Source organism: Rutidosis leptorrhynchoides, chromosome 3 (assembly GCF_046630445.1).
Source record: "Rutidosis leptorrhynchoides isolate AG116_Rl617_1_P2 chromosome 3, CSIRO_AGI_Rlap_v1, whole genome shotgun sequence".
NCBI lineage: Eukaryota > Viridiplantae > Streptophyta > Magnoliopsida > Asterales > Asteraceae > Rutidosis > Rutidosis leptorrhynchoides.
The window spans coordinates 602,338,773-602,364,866 of NC_092335.1; the positions used below are offsets into that span (position 1 = coordinate 602,338,773).

The window sequence follows — 26,094 nt, forward strand, 5'->3', positions numbered from 1 at the left end:
TAAATGTTATTACATAAGTATTAAATAATACATAATTAATTAATATGTAATATATATGTATTAAATTTATTTGGAAATAAAATATAAATGTTATACTAATATTACTTGCATTATTATCAGTAAATATTAACATTAATGTCTGTACTGTTATTATTACATATATTATATATAATATATTGATATAAAAATTTAAAACATGTAAATTGTTATATATTAATTATTACTTTCATCATTAGTATTAATACTAATACTAATATTAATAATTAATATCAGTATTAGTTATACTATTATAGATAACATATATATATAAAGTTTGATGCATTTAATTTTTGTTATCATTATTAGTACCATTGTTATTAGTAAAATTATAATTTTAATTATTATTATGATTGATAAAAGTATTAATATTAACTTGATTATTAAGATTATCATTTTGTTTAAAGTTATTATTATCATCATTCTTATTAATATTATTATGATATTAATATTATTATCTTTATTATTATTATTATTATTATTATTATTATTATTATTATTATTATTATTATTAGTTTCATTATTATTATTAATATTAATTAATATTAAATATTAATGGTTGTATTATTAAAATTAATATAAAAATATATATACATATATATGAAAAATTGATATAAGTATGGTTTTAAGACATAACTTATTATTATATTTATTAACAGAATTATTATTAATTACTTATATTTATTATTAATTATAATATATATAATCAGATATATAAAATTTGTATCGCATATAATCTGTTTAACTTCAACGTCAGTGATATTCTATCGTCCTTTCTGTCTAAAATTTGTCTCACAATCGATTCCAATCCATATATATACGCCAAAATCAGTTGAAGGTCAGAATCAGACTTTTATTTTTTTCTTATTTGTATATTACTGATGGAATAAAATCTTGTCTATCAATCTGCAATATATCAAACGATTTTCTCACAAGTTTTTATCACATACAGTCGACTTCGCACCCTCAAGATCAATTTATAATCACCTGTGACTTATAATATTTGTTAAAGTATATTTTTTTTATTACACAGCCCGTTAAACTATGTTCTTCACAATTTCATCCAAACCTTGAATTTGAATTTCATTCCAAAATCTGTAAGTGCTATGTTGTTAGAAATCTTTTGTCTAAACTGCTTGCAAAGTTTCAAATCCCAATCTTTAATATCGAGAAAGAATTTTGGAGTCAAACTTTTGGTTTTAAAAAGTCAAACGTTGTTCAAAGATCAAATTAGAGTCTTAGGTGTCGTTTTTATTGAAATTGATGGACCATAAGGTTTTTATGAATCATTATCAACACAATTCATGTTACAAGTATCAGCTAAAATAATGTTAAAATCAAAAACCAAAAATTTTATTTTTTGTTTCAACAGCGACTGCTGCAGCTTGTTCTATACGTATATAATTTTTTTTTTCTTTTCTTTTTTGAATCAGGTAAATTTAAAACACATTTATAAATCGTTTTCCTGTTCTATTACGAGTTTAAAACAAACAGAATAAGTTTTGGTACGCGCTCTGGTCGATTTTAGAATTGAGAAGAAGAAGAAATTAGGGAATAAAGGAAAATACGGTTTATAATTATTTGAAAGGGGTTTTAAATCAGAAAACGTAAACAGCTGGAATGGTCAAGGGTGTTGTGTGCTAGCGTGAGGTCGTGGGTTCGAGCCCGATTTGGGACGTTTTATTTTTAGAAGAACGTTTGAGGTAGTTATGAATTTTTAAAAATTATTATTATTACTATTATTATTATTATTATTATTATTATTATTATTAATATTAATTTTATCATTGTTGTTATTGATATTATAATTTATATTTGCTTGAATTATCATTATTTTTTAGTATTATTAATATGCATAATGAAACTTAGGGTTATTATTATGATTAGTATTATTAATTAGTGTTATTATTACAAGAATTATAACTATATTTATGAATGTCATTATTAATATATGTATTATTATTATTAACATGTTTAGGTTTAGTATTATTATCGTTAATATGAAAACAATAAAATTTATTATTATTTTCTTTAATTAGTATCATTTAATAATTATAGTATTATTATTATCATTATTAATAATATCATTACTATTATTAGTATTATCATTATTCATAAAGTTATTATTATTAGTAACTCATTAATGTTAAAAACTATCATTTTTAACAAATAAATAATTTTGTAAAATAATTTTGTATATAAAATGTATTTAGTACATATACTATAACTATATTAATATTTTATATAACTATATACATTAACATTATCTAGATAAATAATTATAGGTAACAAACTATTGATTTTCAAACATAATAATAATAATAATGTATATATACGTACATGTATATATACGGATATATATATATATATATATATATATATATAAATATATATATTAATATAACTAAATGAATAGATATTAATCATTTTAAAATATATATATACAAAATAAATATATATAACATATAATTTAAGATATAATATGAGTATATGTTTTTAAATGGAATTTAAAATAAATCCTATATAACTACAAATATACATATAAATAATATATAGTAATAAATAAAATTAGGTGATTTCCATTATGTGTTTTAATATATATACAAATGATATAGGTTCGTGAATCCAAGGCCAACCCTGCATTGTTCAATGTCGTCATATGTATTTTTACTACAAAATACAGTATTGTGAGTTTCATTTGCTCCCTTTTTAAATGCTTTTGCAATATATATTTTTGGGACTGAGAATACATGCGCTGCTTTTATAACTGTTTTACGAAATAGACACAAGTACTTAAAACTACATTGTATGGTTGGATTACTATACCGAATATCGCCCCTTCAAGTCTGGTAGCCTAAGAATTAGGGAAATGGCCCCTAATTGACGCGAATCCTAAAGATAGATCTATAAGCCTAACAAACCCCATTCTGGAATTTGGAATGCTTTAGTACTTCAATTAAATGGTGATTGCAATTGCCAGTATATGGCATACTTACGAGTATGCGGGGGATATTCTATATGCATTATGTTAATGTCGGTTACCAGGTGTTTATCATACGAATGGATTTTTATACACTTGCGAGTGTAAGGTTGTTTATGAAAAATGAAAATCTTGTGGTCTATTAAAATAATGGAAATTATTGTTTATGATAAACTAATGAACTCACCAACCTTTTAGTTGACACTTTAAAGCATGTTTATTCTCAGGTATGAAAGAAATCTTCCGCTGTGCATTTGCTCATATTAGAGATATTACTTGGAGTCATTCATGACATATTTCAAAAGACGTTGCATTCGAGTCATCGAGTTAATCAAGATTATTACTAAGTCAATTATAGTTGGATATATTATGAAATGGTATGCATGCCATCAACTTTCGATATAATGAAAGTTTGTCTTTTAAAAACGAATGCAATGTTTGTAAAATGTATCATATAGAGGTCAAGTACCTCGCGATGTAACCAAATGTAATGTATTCGTCCAGGTGGATTAGGACGGGTCCTTTCAGGTATAATCATATAATGGAAAGGATAAACATTAATAACAACTGTTTACATTATTAATATATATGTATTGGTCCATATCAAATGGGTTTAAAATAACAAATGAATTACAAAGAAGGGTAAAAGTTTCAGAATTCTAACAAAACCTTTGTAGTCCCGAGGGGACAGAATCCTCTAATAATAGTTAGCAGTACTGAATAAGCCTGTTGGGGCTTCACTCAGGGCTTAGAACCGTGAAATGTCATTCCTTCTTTTTTTTTAGAACAACTCAAACACCCAACACTAATACTCCGTATAAAAGGAAGAAATATTATGGATGGGCTCTAATAGCAAACGAGACTCTCGTCTTTCTAAAACAAAATCACCGTAAGAGCCTTATATTTAAAGTGGACATTGAAAAAGCATTCGATAGTCTTAGTTGAGATTTCTTGCTTGAAAGCATGAGCATTATGGGATTCGGGGAAAAAATGGAGGAAATGGGTATATTCATGTCTTAATTCGGCATCTATTTCGGTACTTGTAAATGGATCACCAACTAACGAGTTCAAACTTGAACGTGGTTTGCGACAAGGTGACCCACTCTCACCCTTTCTTTTTATACTTGCGACAGAAGGTCTAATTGTTTTGACTAATATGACCGTATATAATAACTTGTTTGTTGGGGCGGAAATTGGTCATAATAGAATCCCTATCTCTCAACTTCAATATGCGGACGACACAATCTTTTTCGAGATTTGGAGTGAGAATAACCTTAGAAATCTCATGAAGTTACTCAAGTGCTTTGAACTTACATAGGGGCTTAAAGTAAATTACCATAAGAGTACATTATACGGGGTGGGTGTTGAAAAAAGAATCATTGAAAGTATGGCAAGAAAGTTTCATTGTAATGTTGGTACCTTTCCGTTCACTTATCTTGGTTTACCGGTTGGTGGTAAAATGAATAAAATGGAGAGTTGGAAACCAGTGGTGAGTGAATTCGAGAAACGTCTTTTGAATTGGAGAGCACGATCAATGTCTTATGGTGTATGTTTGACCCTTGTGAAATCGGTATTAAATAGTCTTCCGTTGTACTTTTTCTCGCTCTTTCGTGCCCCGCCATGTGTGATTAAAAAACTCGAGAGTGTAAGGCGTTCATTTTTTGGGATGGGTCGGGTAACAAATCTATATCTTGGGTTAAATGGGAAGAAGCACTTCTTCCTTATGGGATAGGGGTTTCAATTTGGGTTCACTTCTTAGCAATAATTTGTCCTTAATCAATAAGTGGTGGTGGATGTTTAAAACCGAAACTGACTCCTTTTGGGTTAGGGTCATTTCGAGTATCCATGGTTCATCGGGTGGTCTCCTTGGTGATGCAAATAATCTAAGTAGGCCAAGCAAAACTGTTTGGTCTAATATTATTGATACATATTACCACATTGATTTTCTTGGTGCTTAGTTGTGACGACCCGAAAATTTTTGATCAAATTTAAACTAAATCTTAATATAAACTCGACACGATAAACAAAGTCTGTAATATTGAGTCTTAAAATTTTTGGAACTGTTTACATTGATGCAATTGACCTTCGACCAGTTCTGACGATTCACGAACCTTTAATCGTAAATGGAAATGTGTATATATATATATATATATATATATATATATATATATATATATATATATATATATATATATATATGTAAATAAATATATTATAAAATAAATACATTAATGAACTATTATGTAAATTAGTAAGAAGACTAAAACTTATTATTTAAAACTATTTATTTAAATATAGAGAGTAGATTAAATACCTAATTTGTCAATACTAATAAAGTACTAAATATTATACTCTGAGATTTTTTTTTCAATATATATATATTTAATATATCTAATTACTTGATATCTAAAACATAAATAAATATGTAGTAGTGGAAATATATATATATATACATGATTGATATACATAGTTATTGATTTTATGTACATTATATATATAATATGTATAAATAATATATATTTAAAATATGTTGCTATATATGTCATATAATCATTAAACACTACATGATCAATAAATTGTAGTAATAATATATGAAATTACAAGTTAAAGCATAGTTATTTTATTAATATTATTACTACTTTCTTCATTTATTAAAATGGATAGTAATACTAATATTAATATCAGTATTACTAATATTATTACTTTTAATATATAAATATGAAATTTGGTACATTAAATTGTTATATTATATTACTAATATTATTGTATCATTATTATTTTAATTAGTAGAAAAATTATGATTTTAGTTATTATTATCATTACCAAAAATTATCATTTTTATTTAAGATGATTATTATTATTATTGTTATCATTATTCTTATTATTAATAGTGTTATTATTTTGATATTATTAACACTATTACTATTTCTATTATATTTGGTATTAATATTAGTATCCTTATTATTAGATAATGTTAACCATATTATTATCATTAATACATTAATGATAATTAATATTAGTTTAATTTATATTATATAAAAAACAGATATATATAGAGAAATTAAACGAATCAGATATTTATATATATCACTATCTGCTAATTTTTCTTCCTTTTCTATTAAACCCGTGAACCTAATTTATCTTCTCCATCACTACAAAACACGATCGAATAATTCATGTTACAACATCAATTAATCACTTACACTATAGAACCTCTGCTAGTACTCGCGAATTTAAACAGAAGAAAAGGGAAGAACTGAAACAGAAAAGGGAGTCAACCCTGCTCATGACTCAATTATCAAAAGCTTGAATTCGTTTTAAATTTTCAAAATTTATAAATACGGTTCTATTAGTATTTATGTAATCAAACTATCTGTAAGTTTTCAGACTTTAATTCTTTCGATTAAATCTGAATTGCGAAGTCAAAGTTTTATTTTAAAAAGTCAAAGTAAGTGTTCATGGCTAAATTCGATCATGTGTTAGTGTTTTGAATTAAATTGACGATTCATACAGATTATATGGAAGATTTACAAACTTTTTCATGAAGGATTCGTGGTCTGAAACAGCTTATAATTTTGAAATAGATATTGAGTTCATAAGCGTATATATCGACTACCATTTGCTTTTGTTTTATTGTTATATTTTTTTTCTTTCTGTTATGGAAATTAATCAAACTATTATAGTCGTTTTCTGTTTTGTTATATATCATATTACAAGTCTTAATCGAAACTATAAAATATGGTTATAAGAAAGGATTCAGTCGATGGTTAAGGAAGAAGAAGGAGGGATATGAAGGGGTTTAAATACGGTTTATAAAAATTAAAAGGGTGAATAAATCAGAAAAACCATGGCAGCGTGATGGTCTAAGGAGTGTTCGGGTTATTGAGGAGTTGCGGGTTCGAGTCCCGTCCTAGGCATTTCTTTTTAACAAATCCTTTTAAACGTAGTTTTTCTTCTTAATTATTAATATTATTATTATTATTATTATTATCATTATTATTATTATTATTATTGTTATTATTATTAAGTATTAATATTGTTGTTAGTATTATCATCATTATTATTATTAAGTATTAGGAATATTATTGTTATTATTATTATTATCATTAGTATTAGTATTAGTATAAGTATATACAATTGTTATTATTTTTAGTATTATTATCATTTTTCAGATTATTATTATCACTATTAACTAATGTTATTACTACAAGTATTATAATTATTAATACTATTATTACCACTAATATAGTATTAGGATAAAATTTTCATTTATTATGATTATAAATACAAATATGAATATTATTATCATTATCACCCACAGTTGTATTATTATTATCATGATTAAGATCATTATTATTATCATTATTATGGAAATAATACAAGTTAACATTATTTTCATTAATATTAGTATTAGTAACACTTTTGTAACTTTTAGTATTATTATTAATAATATCAATATTATTATTATTAATATTATCATTTTTAATAAGGTTATTATTATGATTATTAGTAAATCATTAATATCAACACTATCATTTTAAGCAGATAAATATTTTGTACATAAAATATACTTATTACGTAAACTATAATTATATTAAAATCTCACATATCTATATATATCAAACTTACTAATATTATTTATATAAATACTTACAAATAACAATTTATCGATTTTTAAATATAATATTTAAACAAGTATGGATATATATTAATATAACTATATAAATAACAACTATTTTGAATATAAACACAAATTAAATATATGATATATAAATTAAGATATCATAAATTTTTCAATTACGAATATACGTTTTAATATATACATACCAATGATATAGGTTCGTGAATCCGAGGTCAACCCTACACTTGTTTAATGACGTCATATTTATTTTTACTACAAAATACAGTATGGTGAGTTTCATTTGCTCCCCTTTTAAATGCTTTTGCAATATATATTTTTGGGACTGAGAATACATGCGCTGCTTTTATAAATGTTTTACGAAATAGACACAAGTAATCGAAACTACATTATATGGTTGAATGATCGAAGCTGAATATGCCCCTTTTGCTTGGTAGCCTAAGAATTAGTAAACCAGTCTACTAATTGATGTGAATCCTAAAGATAGATCTATTGGGCCTAACGAACCCCATCCAAAGTACCGGATGCTTTAGTACTTCGAATTCGTTTTTATCATGTCCGAAGAATTTCTCGGAATGATAAGGGATATTCTTATATGCATCTTGTTAATGTCGGTTACCAGGTGTTCAATCCATATGAATCATTATTTTTGTCTCTATGCATGGGACGTATATTTATGAGAAATGGAAATGAAATTCTTGTGGTCTATTAAAATGATGAAAATGATCGTTTATGATAAACTAATGAACTCACCAACCTTTTGGTTGATACTTTAAAGCATGTTTATTCTCAGGTATGAAAAAAATCTTCCGCTGTGCATTTGCTCAGTTTAAGGATATTACTTGGAGTCATTCATGACATATTTCAAAAGACGTTGCATTCGAGTCGTTGAGGTCATCAAGATTATTATTAAGTCAATTATAGTTGAATATGTTATGAAATGGTACGCATGCCATCAACTTTCGATGTAATGAAAGTTTGTTTTTTTTAAAACGAATGCAATGTTTGTAAAATTGTATCATATAGAGGTCAAGTACCTCGTGATGTAACCAACTATTGTGAATCATTTGTAATCGATATGGACTTCGTCCAGATGGATTAGGACGGGTCGCTTAAGTTGGTATCAGAGCGGTGGTCTTAGCGAACCAGGTCTTGCATTAGTGTGTCTAACTGGTAGTTGTTTAGATGCATTAGTGAGTCTGGACTTCGACCGTGTCTGCATGTCAAAAGTTTTGCTTATAATTTTGTGTCGAAAATTACCTGCTTATCATTCTTAGTCTAGACACATCTTACTGCATTGATTGCATGAATAGTGTGTAGACAAAATTCATATCTTAGCGTATCTGTTATTGTTACCTTTGCCTGACAGCTTCCGTAGATTCCTCCGTAACTTATGGGATTTTAGTATTATATATGCATATGTAAATTATGTATTGCAGGGTACTAATTTACATCCTATAATCTATTTCTTATCGAAAACCCTTCATCTGATCGGACGAGATGAATCCCTCAACCAGTTCGAGTCCCTCAGATTCCGATAGCTATTGCGATATGGATTTCCACTCGAGCTCCGAAAGCAGTGTAACTGGAATGAATCAACCAATCAGTTATCACCAATTCTGGATGAATTGGGGATGGGTTCGTAGCCTACTTAATCATTAGAGACAAGAAGAAGGTGATCCCTTCCATCCACCATATTGCCCACTTGGCAATGAACCTGAAGCACTTACCGGCGAACCTGTTCGTGATACCATTTTCTCTCTCATTTCCAGAGTATCCCATCACGATTATATACTATCTCATATTCTAGATCTTATTCATCCACTCGTCCGAACCGACAATCATCCCGGTGTAATAGAAGAAGTCAACGAGCTTCGCGCCCGAGTTGTAACTTTGGAAAATATAGTGCAAAACGTACCAGCTTCAACAACATCACCGGCACCAACAGTATCACCAATATCAATACAGTACCATCAACAACACACGACTCAACATCACAATCCATACCTCGAACTTAATCATCGTTCTACGTATCGTTCTACATCAATTATCTTCGTTCAGTATGGCGATTATGTAATCTCTAATGTTTTAGAGATTATATATTCTTGTTCTAACAATAAATCAAATGAGATTAATATCACATTAACTCATTAAATCCATGATTATATCTGAAGAAAATATATATGTATATATATATTTTCATAAAGATTGTAATTAAAAATTCTTTCGTACAAAATGTTAATGGTGAAAATATTTTAACGGGTAGGTAATACCCGAGGAATATTTAGTTTTCACATTAGTAAGTTACACTGTACATTCTTCGAATCTGATTCAACAGTCATTTACAATCCTACTTACATCCATCGATATACGTATCCGATCACCACAGAATAACCATTTTCATTCAATTTCATATTTGGATTTTTACCTATCAGAATCCGACAAGTGGCATAATGAAGAAAACATTGGACAAAATAAAATTTGTTAGAAACAAACAAATTAACTATGAGAAATTTTGTTAAGAATTCACGCTAACAAAATCCTAGCTAACTGTTTCTAGCCAACTGTTAATTCCTTATTGTACATTTAATTATCGCAATTTATTTTATCGCAATTTAATTCTCGCAATTTTATTTATTGTCATTTACATTCTGTTATTTATTTTACGCACTTTATTTATCGTCATTTAAATACTGTTATTTACGCATTTTAAATATCGGGACACGTATACAAGGTTTTGACATATCATATCGACGCATTTATATATATTAATTGGAATAACCATTGACACTCTATATGCAGTAATGATAGAGTTAGCTATACAGGGTTGAGGTTGATTCTCAAATAATATATATAATTTGAGTTGTGATCGAGTCTAAGACATGTACACGGGTCACGATACGTATTAATTAATTCGAATATTATATATTAGACTATATATGAATTATTGGAATGTTAACTGTGGACTATCGACTGTGGACTAATAACATTGGACAATTAAAATGAATTAAAATATTAATTATAACATATGAAACTAAACAATTCTTCAAGTTTGTCACTTGATTTCATCTTTAACCTCATTTGTATCTTGACGATTCCAATCTACGTTCAAACCTTTCATAATTCTTGAAAACGCCTCAATCGAGATGATGAACCAACCGCACCTCATCTAGGGAAGAAAAGATTTATGCATATAGTCATGCACCTGAAAACACTAGAAACCTGAGTAAATGTTTAACACGTATCTGTGCTAGCTCCTTTGGCGTTGTTATTACCGAAAATAACTTTGCAATCCCTTTCCAAAGTAGTCAAATTTATCACAGCTTCAGTAAATCAATTTCGACTTTTCGTTCGAAACAACCATTGTTATAACCTTGATATATATGCGTGCTCTTTTATTGTTACCGAGGGAACCTTTTATGTTCCACCATATTACCAGCAGACGTACCAGCAACCTCGTTGCTCCTTGGCTTAAATCTCTCCGACAAATCACTATATTTATCTATTGAAGTCTCATCATGTACTCATCCGCATCTTGTAACAGGAATTGCCATACCAATTACTGGGAATCAGCAAATCTGTTTTCGAGTCTCGCAACGTTTCCACATCAACAGTTATATGTATCCATATAACATTTATCTCTTAGAACTATGATCTTCCATTCTGAAATTCTGAAAAGCACCCAGTCTGTGAATTAATACTCTAAATTTTAAAAAGTTAAATGAAGTAACAAAAACTGTAAACGACCTCAACAGCTAAAAGTTGATGATAAAGAATTGTATGTTGGCAAAGCTCAGAAAAAGTTTGAAACTGAAAAACTGATTGAGCAAACTACGAAGGAGTCTTTGAACAAAACACAAGGACTAAACTTGTACATTAAGAATCCTGATGATTCTGTTCCTGATGAAATCTTTAGCGAATACCTTGCTTCTGACTCCAAACTCTTGCGGACAAATTTTCTTCACCATCCTTTGATATTAGAAATTCCAAGATATCATCGTATCTTTCATTATAAATATCCTCCATATTTCTGAAGATATTTTCATAATTATTCTTATCTGAAATCATTAATCTCTTCGTGCTATCAGTGTTACATCATATAGAAACTATTAGTTTCTATATTCTGTAAACTTTCGAACTTAAAATATGAATGTTATTGAAGTAATGTTGGGAACTGATGCATGAGTTAGTATAATATAATGACACTTGATCAACGTGATTATATTACAGTAAGTCATGCTGAGTTTCTAATGGGACGTGATGATTCACAGATCATAACATCATCATGTGCCATGTTACATAACTCTTTCATTCTGTTTAACTTCTGAACATATCAAGAAAGTATATTCTTGATAGGTCTATTCTCAGTGATTCTGGTAATTTGACAAATCAAATTGTGTGATTTCACTCTTTCTTGTTTAGAACATTAAGTTCATTCGAAATTTCACACCTACGGATTCTGGACCATTATTTGCGAAAAGAAAACAAAAGCACGCAGCTCTGAAATAGAAGGGGGTATAAATCGTAGCAAATAAGAGAGAACATTAACTGTGAATGACAATATTATAGAAGACGAAAGTAGGGACTCCAAAATATAAGAGAAAATATAAAGCCCGATAACAACAAATAAATTACAAATCGTGGATATTAATACGAATAGCAATATAAATACACGGTATAAATAAGAATAGTATCACCCCCAAGGTAATAGTAGAAGTAAACAGATTTTTCTGGTGGAAGATTGAAAAGAAGGATGACAGAAATGATAATTAGGAAAATATCAAGGATTAGAATTGGATTAAGCATTTCCACAATCTTTTGGAGGTATGAACTAAGAAAGAGAGTATAGGAATGGTGAGAATAATGGAACGGAAGAGCTTAATTTATAATGGAAATATCAGACAGAGAAATCGAGGCAGACCACCGTATTTAATTATAGAGATCTTAATTTCCTTATTCGCCGAAGAATCAAATCTTTTAGATTTCGAAGATTTTCTTTAAATCCCTTGAATTTCGGAATTCAATTGAGACAACGTCAGAAGTTAAGACGAACCTTATTTTCTGAATTCAACCATGACTAGTCAAAAGTTACGATGAAACTTGACTTTCTCATTTCACTCTTTTGTGATAGCTTCACTCGTACTCTTCACATAAACGGATCGTTTCATCCATATTACCAATTGATGAGAAAAACTCTGATTTCTAGCTCGTATTCGTCATGAAAATATTTTTATTGTTAGCCATGACCACCTCACTCAAATTTCGGGACGAAATTTCTTTAACGGGTAGGTACTGTAACGACCCGAAAATTTCCGATCAAATTTAAACTAAATCTTAATATAAACTCGACACAATAAACAAAGTCTGTAATATTGAGTCTTAAAATTTTTGGAACTGTTTACATTGATGCAATTGACCTTCGACCAGTTCCGACGATTCACGAACCCTTAATCATAAATGGAAATGTATATGTATATGTATATATATATATATATATATATATATATATATATATATATATATATATATATGTAAATAAATATATTATAAAATAAATACATTAATGAACTATTATGTAAATTAGTAAGAAGACTTAAACTTATTATTTAAAACTATTTATTTAAATATAGAGAGTAGATTAAATGCCTAATTTGTCAATACTAATAAAGTACTAAATATTATACTCTGAGATTATTATTTTTCAATATATATATTTAATATATCTAATTACTTGATATCTAAAACATAAATAAATATGTAGTAGTGGAATATATATATATATATATATATATATATATATATATATATATATATATATATATATATATATATATATATATATATATATATATACATGATTGATATACATAGTTATTGATTTTATGTACATTATATATATAATATGTACAAATAATATATATTTAAAATATGTTGCTATATATGTCATATAATAATTAAACACTACATGATCAATAAATTGTAGTAATAATATATGAAATTACAAGTTAAAGTATAGTTATTGTATTAATATTATTACTACTTTTTTTCATTTATTAAAATGGATAGTAATACTAATATTAATATCAGTATTACTAATATTATTACTTTTAATATATAAATATGAAATTTGGTACATTAAATTGTTATATTATATTACTAATATTATTGTATCATCATTATTTTAATTAGTAGAAAAATTATGATTTTAGTTATTATTATCATTACAAAAAATTATCATTTTTATTTAAGATGATTATTATTATTATTATTGTTATCATTATTCTTATTATTAATAGTGTTATTATTTTGATATTATTAACACTATTACTATTTCTATTATATTTGGTATTAATATTAGTATCCTTATTATTAGGAAATGTTAACCATATTATTATCATTAATACATTAATGATAATTAATATTAGTTTAATTTATATTATATAAAAAAAATGAAAAAAAAGAAACAGATATATATAGAGAAATTAAACGAATCAGATATTTATATATATCACTATCTGCTAATTTTTCTTCCTTTTCTATTAAACCCGTGAACCTAATTTATCTTCTCCATCACTACAAACACGATCGAATAATTCATGTTACAACATCAATTAATCACTTACACTATAGAACCTCTGCTAGTACTCGCGAATTTAAACAGAAGAAAAGGGAAGAACTGAAACAGAAAAGGGAGTCGACCCTGCTCATGACTCAATTATCAAAAGCTTGAATTCGTTTTAAATTTTCAAAATTTATAAATACGGTTCTATTAGTATTGATGTAATCAAACTATCTGTAAGTTTTTAGACTTTAATTCTTTCGATTAAATCTGAATTGCGAAGTCAAAGTTTTATTTTAAAAAGTCAAACTAAGTGTTCATGGCTAAATTCGATCATGTGTTAGTGTTTTGAATTAAATTGACGATTCATACAGATTATATGGAAGATTTGAAAACTTTTTCATGAAGGATTCGTGGTCTGAAACAGCTTATAATTTTGAAATAGATATTGAGTTCATAAGCGTATATATCGACTGCCATTTGCTTTTGTTTTATATATATATATATATATATATATATATATATATATATATATATATATATATATATATATATATATATATATATATATATATATATATATATATATATATATATATATATATATATTTTCTTTCTGTTATGGAAATTAATCAAACTATTATAGTCGTTTTCTGTTTAGTTATATATCATATTATAAGTCTTAATCGAAACTATAAAATATGGTTATAAGAAAGGATTCAGTCGATGGTTAAGGAAGAAGAAGGAGGGATATGAAGGGGTTTAAATACGGTTTATAAAAATTAAAAGGGTGAATAAATCAGAAAAACCATGGCAGCGTGATGGTCTAAGGAGTGTTCGGGTTATCGAGGAGTTGCGGGTTCGAGTCCCGTCCTAGGCATTTCTTTTTAACAAATCCTTTTAAAGGTAGTTTTTCTTCTTAATTATTATTATTATTATTATTATTATTATTATTATTATTATTATTATTATTATTATTATTAAGTATTAATATTGTTGTTAGTATTATCATCATTACTATTATTAAGTATTGGGAATATTATTGTTATTATTATTATTATTATCATTAGTATTAGTATTAGTATAAGTATATACAATTGTTATTATTTTTAGTATTATTATCATTTTTAGGATTATGATTATCACTATTAACTAATGTTATTACTACAAGTATTATAATTATTAATACTATTATTACCACTAATATAGTATTAGGATAAAATTTTCATTTATTATGATTATAAATACAAATATGAATATTATTATCATTATCACCCACAGTTGTATTATTATTATTATCATGATTAAGATCATTATTATTATCATTATTATGGAAATAATACAAGTTAACATTATTTTCATTAATATTAGTATTAGTAACACTTTTGTAACTATTAGTATTATTATTAATAATATCAATATTATTATTATTAATATTATCATTTTTAATAAGGTTATTATTATGATTATTAGTAAATCATTAATATCAACACTATCATTTTAAGCAGATAAATATTTTGTACATAAAATATACTTATTATGTAAACTATAATTATATTAAAATCTCACATATCTATATATATCAAACTTACTAATATTATTTATATAAATACTTACAAATAACAATCTATCGATTTTTAAATATAATATTTAAACAAGTATGGATATATATTAATATAACTATATAAATAACAACTATTTTGAATATAAACACAAATTAAATATATGATATATAAATTAAGATATCATAAATTGTTCAATTACGAATATACGTTTTAATATATACATACCAATGATATAGGTTCGTGAATCCGAGGTCAACCCTACACTTGTTTAATGACGTCATATGTATTTTTACTACAAAATACAGTATGGTGAGTTTCATTTGCTCCCTTTTTAAATGCTTTTGCAATATATATTTTTGGGACTGAGAATACATGCGCTGCTTTTATAAATGTTTTACGAAATAGATACAAGTAATCGAAACTACATTATATGGTTGAATGATCGAAGCCGAATATGCCCCTTTTGCTTGGTAGCCTAAGAATTAGTAAACCAGTCTACTAATTGACGCGAATCCTAAAGATAGATCTATTGGACCTAACGAACCCCATCCAAAGTACCGGATGCTTTAGTACTTCGAATTCGTTTTTATCATGTCCGAAGGATTTCCCGGAATGATAGGGGATATTCTTATATGCATCTTGTTAATGTCGGTTACCAGGTGTTCAATCCATATGAATGATTATTTTTGTTTCTATGCATGTGACGTATATTTATGAGAACTGTAAATGAAATTCTTGTGGTCTATTAAAATGATGAAAATGATCGTTTATGATAAACTAATGAACTCACCAACCTTTTGGTTGACACTTTAAAACATGTTTATTCTCAGGTATGAAAAAAATCTTCCGCTGTGCACTTGCTCATTTTAAGGATATTACTTGGAGTCATTCATGACATATTTCAAAATACGTTGCATTCGAGTCGTTGAGTTCATCAAGATTATTATTAAGTCAATTATAGTTGAATATGTTATGAAATGGTACGCATGCCGTCAACTTTCGATGTAATGAAAGTTTTTTTTTTTTTTTTAACGAATGCAATGTTTGTAAAATTGTATCATATAGAGGTCAAGTACCTCGCGATGTAACCAACTATTGTGAATCGTTTGTAATCGATATGGACTTCGTCCGGATGGATTAGGACGAGTCACTTCATTAGTTTTGTAGCTCTTTTGTTAGAAGGATCGGGGATGGGGGGTCTACTTCTTTTTGGGGGGATTTGTGGATATGTGAAGTTGCGTTGAAAGACAAATTCAGGAGGCTTGCTAGGCTTGAGACGAATCTGGGAGCTTCCATCAAAGACAGGTTATCATGGGATGGGTCAAGGGTCGTGGCAGATTGGTGTTGGACGAGACAGCCTTCAGATCGAACTAGTGGCGAATTAGAGGAGTTAAATGTGTTGCTGCAATCGGTGGTCTTAGATCCTGGTGCACGTGATACTTGGAGATGGGCTATAAACAATAATGGGTTGTTCACAACCAAAAGTCTATTAAACTTAATCAACACAAAGACAATATGTGCGGGGACAAACACGAAGGAATCACTTAGGAACAACTTGGTACAAAAAAAGTAGAACTATTTATTTGGAGGGCTAGAAGACGACGATTACCGGTTCGAGTAGAGCTAGATAAAAGAGGGATAGATCTCCACTCGGTTCTTTGTCCACTTTGTGATGATGATATCGAGTTGGTAGATCACTCCCTTTTTGGGTGCAAAAAAGTGTTTGAGGTGTGACATAAAGTATTCAATTGGTGCAGTTTTGATAGCGTATCAATCAATAATCTTGACGATCTTTCACTAGGTATGCCGAGTCTTTCTTCATCGGATTCGGGCAAATATATTTGGCAAGGGATAATTTGGACTACTTGTTATCTCATATGGAAGAATCGGAACCAAATGATTTCAAAAATACATGTTGGAACACTCCGTGTGCGCTGAACGAAATTCAAATCAAAAGTTTCGAGTGGATCGCGAAGAGGTTTAAAGGAAAGTCTATCGATTTGCATAGTTGGTTTCATAATCCATCTTGTTTTTTAGTTTGATATAATTGTGCGATGTATGTAATATGATGCTATCATAGCATCTAAACTGTGCGAAAATGCTTCTGCTGCCATCCATGGTCAGAAGCTCATGTTGTACATATCTTTGTAGTAATAAAATAATTGTTGCTTTTCAAAAAAAAAAAAAAAAAACAAAAAAACCAAAACACCCGACACTAATTTATTCATGAATATGCTCACGACGGGACTTGAACTCCTAAAATGCCATTGCTCTTGAATAGAGAAATCGTTCTGAACTCTCATTACTCCAAGTCTGTTAAAAAAACAAATGCCACTAAAGTCATGTCAATTTTTTCTACACACATTCACAAATAAAGTTAACTTGATCAAACAACATCCTAATCCTAAATTAACAATAACAAGAAAGGATGTCAATAACTGAACGCTATGAGTGGGAAAAAATTCAATCAAGTAGAGGATTATTTAGTAAAGTCTTTAAGTCCAAATCACCAATATTGTAAATTGCTTATGTATAAGAATCAATTGCTATAAATTCAAAAATATAAACGATTTCATATACATGAAATAAAAATAAACATTCAAATTCCTCATTTGTAAAACATGAGTACAAAATCAACAAATATAATAGCAACTAGTTAATAATTAATCAAAATAAACAAAGAAAACCAACTTTGATAACATAACACATAAAATTTGGTACAAGGATTCTGGAAAATACAAATTATATAACCTCTCATTGCCACCCACACACCCGTTAGGAAGAGATTCCTCGCATATATCGCGCAAAGCGTACCCGCAATGCTTTAGGTTAACTGTTTGGCCCGCACAGAGTGAAGGATACCTAAGGCACAATCTTGGAGAATACTCTCCGCACATAATTGAAACCTGCACCTATTTTTTCAAGAATACGAGTCGAAAACCAACTGAGACTTTTTACACTCAATCAATAGTTCGGTAATTACTACTTAACCTTTTACAGACACTTTTAGACTTGTATTTTAGACACAATGATCCGATTGCTGAAACAGATGAACATATAAGGTTTCTTTATTCACACTGCTTGAGAAATGAATTTTTTTTATTCATATGTCGGCGGCTTAACCGAATTATTATGTAACTTTTTCCCTACCCACCTGATCATTATATGATACAACCGCTTGAAGTGCTAATATTTATGAATGAATGAAACAATTTTTTTCAAAAGTTACTGTTGGAATGAGTTATTAGTATATCTTTGAGAATATGCTTCTAGTCCTGGAAATATTCATCGTAGGTTGGCTACCGACGTGTTACACTAAACAATCTCAATTGATTGTGCATTAATTGATATTTAATCATTTACTTACTTTATCCGATTCGACCTCTACACGGACACTGCCCGTATGGATGTGTTCCCGGGTACCGTCGATAGGATTCGGGTTTCAGTCCGAACGTATGTATTACGTGCAAATGATGATGGTCGTTGAAATAAATGATCCGCTGATGCAAAAAATCGTCATTCAATTTTTTTTTATTAATTAATTAACAAAATTATTATAATAAAACATATATTTTCATTAAAATTATAAAACTAACATGATAACATAATATAGTTTGCTACAATAAAGTGCCTTTTCAGATATGCACAGAGATTTGACCACCCTTTGAACTTAAATTTAATAGATGTTCATATGATATACAGCTGCTATGCGAACCAGTCGTGAACTTATTGAATTTCCTCAACTTTGCTTTGGCCACAATACCAACAAAAGTAGCTATTAGCCACCGTGGCGGATCCAGAATTTTATGTCACTGGTAGCGCAAAAAAATTTCATGACTAGTTTTGCGACTTGATAACAATTTTGATCGAAAATTAAAAGACAAATCTTTATAAATCAAAAGAGTTTTATATATAACACACCAACATTCGAGTAAAATTTCAATAAAAAAGTTTTTTTAAAGTATATAAAACTTTAAGTCAACAGCCACAGTTGATAGCAATCTAAAAGCCAACAATTACCAAACTCACTTGACCCACTCGTTTAGTCAACTTTAGTTATTGTTAATGACGTGAAGCAACTCACCAAAAACGCATGACATTATCACTAAATTCATAAAACAATCATTAAAATAGATTAAAAAAAATGGGTGAGCATCTCAAGAGATTTAGAACATATCAATGATCATTACAACAAATTTATGAGAAACATACGTGTGAACATCTTAATAGACTTGATTAACATCAACCTAACTGAAAACGTCACAACATACAAAACTAACTAAAAACTATAAACTAACTAAATAGTACTCCGTATATAATTGAAAATTGTCATTTCCAACTAAATTATGTAATAGAGCATATCCATAAACCAGTATATGAATTTTTGTTATTATGTTTTTTTTTTTAAATGGCGATATCGACATCAACTTAACCACCTTCACGATCATATGCCACCCACACACATGTTTGGAGAAAATCCAATTTGCGACGATGTTGGCAGTAACTATCCAAAACCTTCATGACTGTATAAGATATGAAACATTTTAATAAATCCTTCAACTGCAAAATCCACATTCAAAGTTAAAAATACCAAGGGTAATCTATATCTATATATTACCAATACAATAGATGGACCTTTAATAGCTAAAATATTTATATCAAAACTAAAACTACAATATGATCATATTTTAAACAATTATCACAACTAAACTAATACCAAAACAATAACTCAGATAGTCACTACTAACTCACATATAATTAAAAATATAACAATACGTTAATACGGGAAATGGGTCAAAAGACAGACATTTATAAACAGCAAAAAAAAAAAAAAAATTAGGACTAGTAAAGTTTATCATCTTAATTATCAATGTCTTTTCAAGATCAACTAAAACGATAGCAAAGTCCAGTACCAAAAGACTCCATTATTAAATGACTTGAAATCAAACCAATAAAAGTATGGATTCAAATTTGTAAGAAGCCACATTAACCAATATTAATTTTTGAAATTGCTCTACAACTTGGATTACATTTAACACAATTTTTTAGATAAATATTCACTTAGGACCTTTAACCAAACATTTTAAAAAAATATTCATTTAGAACCTTTAGCGAAACATTTAGTCTGCACAGGAAAGTCACTCCTGATAATGAGTGATGACACTTATTGACAAACCAAACATGAAGTGAAAATTGAGATTTAAAAATAAAAAATAGAAAAGACATTCAAACATGAGTCATGAGTGTACATTTAGTTGTTTATATGTATTCACATATGGGGCACATCTTCAGGTAGTCATCATTGTTAATTTTCTAAACCTGAAGACATGTACAACAGAAGGCAAATACTAAACTACGCCTAAGTAAGTAAATGGGAAAACCAGGATCTTAAAGCAAAATCGTAAAAGACAGAACATTAGTTTGATAAAATGATCTCAAAGCTTAAAATACAATACCACCCTCTAAACTACTTATGTCTTGCACTTATAAATCATAACTTTTATAAAAAGTGACTTAAATGTGAGCCATCATTTTGTTTGTAGAGTTTGTCTTATATTAAACTATTCTAAATGATTTAGGGCAAACTCGTTTGGGTCGATCTCTCGTTTTGGTTAACTTTCATTACTCGTACTTACATATTTACAAATATTTTATACTCGAGGTGAGAACACACGCTCTTTACGTTTTACCTATGGACACAAGTACTATTACCTTATTGTTATGCATGAGTTGTACCATCCGTTATCCACACAAATCCCCTAATTCAATATCATTAGTTATTGAATTAAGTGCGAATTATTGTGAATAGCTATTCGAGGTTGAAACCCTTCCAGATTAGTCAGCTTCTAACTTGACCACCAGTCAAACGAGTGCATAATAATTTGATCCTATAATAATCTGAATTACAAGTGTTACACATGGGGTACACGTACAACGTTAAGCATCGATATTGGGTGCTCATGACATTTAAGAATGTTTTTTTTTTTTTTTTTTTTTTTTTTAAATCATACAAATCTTGTGGTTCACAATATTATTGATATGGTTGCATAGCTTGAAGTCTCGGTCAGGAGCATTAGTCGCATAATTTGAAAACTTCCGTTGTGGCTTATTATGTTTTTTTATTTTTCAAACACGTATTGTCGCTATGTTTGTACCTTTAGGTTGTAACAAAAACTACGTAGTTGATTTCTTAATGAAAACTTTAAAACGTCTCATTTAGAGATCGTTCAATATAACTAGAACACGCTAAGTCACGACAGGTTTTATGTGCTAAGACAGGGTATCACAAAAGATAACATGGATCAAAGAATTGTTTCCCTCTTTTGTTTAAAGCCCCAGTCCAGTCAGTCACTCATACCATTCGATGACACGGCTTGCTGTGAGTAATAGACTTTTATAACTTTCAACCTGTCTTATGGGTGATAAGCCCATTCTTATTCAACCCAAACTCAAAAAAGATGAAATGTATCTTGAACAAAAACACCACAAGATCTAAATAATGTAAGATGAAACAAGATGCATGAACAACAGAAACAAGTTGTTTCTTCATTACTCTTATATAGAAATCAAGATATCAATCTTAGAACAACCAAAAGAATGCTACAACGTATACATGATATAAAGTTGATCGACAGAAAATATAGAATGTTTATAAAACCATACTCGTGAACCATAGAAGACACACGACACTACAGAAGAAAATAACCTGTTCTTATTAATTGCTGACCATTAAGGCATACATCTAATTCTCCTCTTCCATCAAAGATTGAAGTAATGTGGTGCAACCAGACATGATCTCGTCCTTCATGAAACCCATGTTATTGGCAAAACGTTGATCAGAGACAATACCATTGTAGCTGGTGAGAGCCACACGGGCACGGTCACGCCCTGGGTCAGCTGTCTTGCATCCATTAATTGGGCTGCTGACGAGAACCACGTCGCAGGTCTCATCTCCATGGTCTTCGTTGACATTGATGTAGTATGTTCCTGTTGCGTCGGTGGTTCCTTCTGAGGTAAAGATAACTTTCTGTTCCTTGTTCTTGCATTCGACTCTAACCTTGGCACCTACATAGCAATAAACCAATTGCAGAGTTTTATATATTATATGAATATGACTATATATATATATATATATATATATATATATATATATATATATATATATATATATATATATATATATATATATATATATATGTATATGAATATATGTTATATTATGATATATGATATGATATATGATAGGTTATAAGGAAAGCCCTTACGCTCCTCACAAGATTCATCACCTACACATGCTAATATGGTAAAGTTCCCACAAGTAATTTGTCATTTAAGATAACTTACCGGTGTAAAACAAAGATAATTGTCAAAAATGATTATGTATAGTGTATATGCCTAGCAACCGGGTCGGGTTGGGTCGGGTGGGGTGATTATGATTATGTATGGATCATTGGACCAATTTTTAGGGATGCGAATCTCAAAAATTAGAAACTTTACAACTCGACCCGTTTGACCCATATATAAGACTCATTAGACCCAAATTGAGCACTTTGGGTTTAGTTTGCCAGGTATCTATACATATATATATAAAAGAAAAAGTTTTTCTTGATTGTGGTTGAAAGTTACTTATGGATGTTTGTATCTATATATTATATCTATATATCTATATTATATATATTATTAAATTAATTACAAAATAAATAAAAAGAATTAATGGCAAATTACGGTCTAAGAAAGGAAAATTACCACGGTGTACAAGGATAAATAATTACGGAGTACAATTAATGGCAAATTGTAATTAAATTAATTACAATTTTTATATTACAAGATTCTATTACTAAATAAAAAACCCATTAAAACTTTTTAACGGATTTATCTTTCTTATCGCCGCGAGTTAGATTTTACCGCCATCACTGTTCAACTCGAAATAAATTTACGAACTAAACGCAATAAATTGTATTCGACACGGAGCTTCGAAGCTTTACCACGGAGCATTTTCTTTTAGCAATAAATATGGAAGTGATTTGAATTTTCAGTTTAACTCCTTAAATTATTTATGAACACGCAAATATAACTATTATAATATTAATTATACCAGACGACTCCCCGAGTACCATTATTTTGCTTAAATGACTAACAACTTTTTATAAATTAGACTCGCAGGTTTCACTTTTATTCAAAAAATAATCGTATATAATAATTCTAAAATAATATAAACGTTACGTTCCATGACAAATTTATAATGTACTCATATTATCATATAATTTATATACAATTAAAAAGATATTAATGGTGAGAAAAAAATTGTAGACATTAAGTTACTAACACCACTTAAAACCACTTTTAAAATTTGTCAAACATCAAGGAATCTTAAACTCAAAAAAACTTTTAATATTTGTCAACAACACGAGCTCTTAAACTCAAGAAAAAAATTAAAATTTGACAACACCACGGGCTCTTAAACTCACATTTTTAAAATTTGTCAACAACACGGACTCTTAAATAATTCTATACTTTTCTTATTATCTTAGTATCGATATTTACATACCAATATGAACGGCAATTTACAATTTTTGCACGGTTTTTTACACACTCGTGCAACGCACGGGCTCAAAAACCTAGTAATATTATATAAACCACACATTCCAATTAAAAGGCTAAATATTGAAGCATTAAACTGTAAGCAAGTCATCAGTAAATTGAAAAACTTGCCAAACTTGAGCATCATTTATATATACACCATCAAGGATCTTATAAACAAAATCATTTAAAATTAGATAATACTCATTATTGTTCCGAAAAAATATTCTATTCATGTCGCAACCATTTATCTAGCTCCGATTATTCAATATCGTGTGAATCGTACGCTTACGACTACTAAACAAACACAAAAGAACACAAGTTACACCTATAGATCTTCAAATCAACTACTCATAATGACCATATTTTGAACCGACTTCAACAAAGACTCCAAAACCTAATTCCTTAATTACTCGAGAATGCTTAACTAATACGCTAAATCAACATTTTATATAAATTATACATAATTTTAATTTGCATACTTTATAATCATTTAAAATTAAACATAATTCACCTAAATACTTACATGACTCGCACTCATAATTAGTTGTTAATCGGAAACCTAAAAACCATAAACCACCAGATTCACTCATTCCTTCACTATACTGCTACTCACACTTCAGATCTACTAACAAATAAACATATTTACACTTCAATCAACACAGATCTACAACAATTTTGAGCAAAAAAACAATTTAAATACACAACACACGCACGCGATCTATCAAAATGTGAGTAAAACCAAACAAATAGATACAGATCAGAATATATCTATATAAACAAGTATACGTACCAGGAATGTAAGTAGTAGCAGAAGTTTCGAAACCAGCACGGCAAGTATCGCAGTAAACTCTGCCTTGCAAGACGTACGGATGAGACATCGGACGTCCGGCGCTAATGAGCGCCGGGAGTAGAACGCATAGGGCTAACATCAACATAGATCTCGCCATTTTTTGTTTGCAAATGTGTGTGAATGGGAGCTGATGTGAGTGATGAGAAACGGTTGAGGTTTATTAAGATGAAAAATAAAGGGGTTCTGTACGCGGTTTATGTTAAAATGCGCTGTGAGTGCACATGGGATGCTCGTGAAATGATTACAGTGTGGCGGTGGAATGATTAATGATATTCGGACTGATTATTTAAGCGCGTGTATTTCACGGACTGGTGTGTGAGTTGTATTGGTAGCGCGTGTAAATAGTTTTTTTGGGGTGGGGGGGGGTGGGGGGGGGGGGGGGGGGGGGGCGAAGGATTTAGGTAAACAAGTTGCACCGAATTATTATTATTATTATTATTATTATTGTTTTATAAAAGAGGTGAAATAGCTACTGTTTTTAACTGAATCATATGCCGCAAATTGCGGGGCTGCACACGTAAAAAGATGCGGATCGAGAAAATAAGAGGAATATTGGTACGTTGATTAACATTGATTTTGTGATTCAATAAATATTTTAGCAGTATTTGATTTACCAGGTTAACAATTCAATAATAAAAAAACGAATTCAGTGTCGAGGTCACGTTTGTAAAGAGTTAGATGGGTTATGAGAGCTGGAAATGAACTTAGTTAACTTGGAATAGAATGTATAGTGTTGAACGTACAACCTGGATGTGTAGCACATTTGCGCGCCGCGCAGATTGGTGGCGCAACCGCGCCATATAGCGAGTTCAGGGAACAGAAGTTGCTCGTTCAGTATACAGGAGCATCCAGTACATCTGCGCGTCGTGCAAATGTATGGCA

General features: G+C 28.9%; 1 protein-coding gene across 1 annotated transcript; it reads right to left on the minus strand.

Annotated features, from left to right (window-relative positions):
• Window positions 1-22,296: 22,296 nt before the first annotated feature.
• LOC139898835 (pollen-specific protein C13-like) lies at window positions 22,297-25,383 on the minus strand. Its single transcript, XM_071881633.1, has 2 exons — window positions 25,153-25,383; window positions 22,297-22,844 (listed from the first exon to the last, which is right to left on the minus strand). Exons 1-2 carry the CDS (start codon window positions 25,307-25,309, stop codon window positions 22,522-22,524), a joined length of 480 nt encoding a protein of 159 aa, XP_071737734.1. The 5' UTR covers window positions 25,310-25,383; the 3' UTR covers window positions 22,297-22,521.
• Window positions 25,384-26,094: the final 711 nt, after the last annotated feature.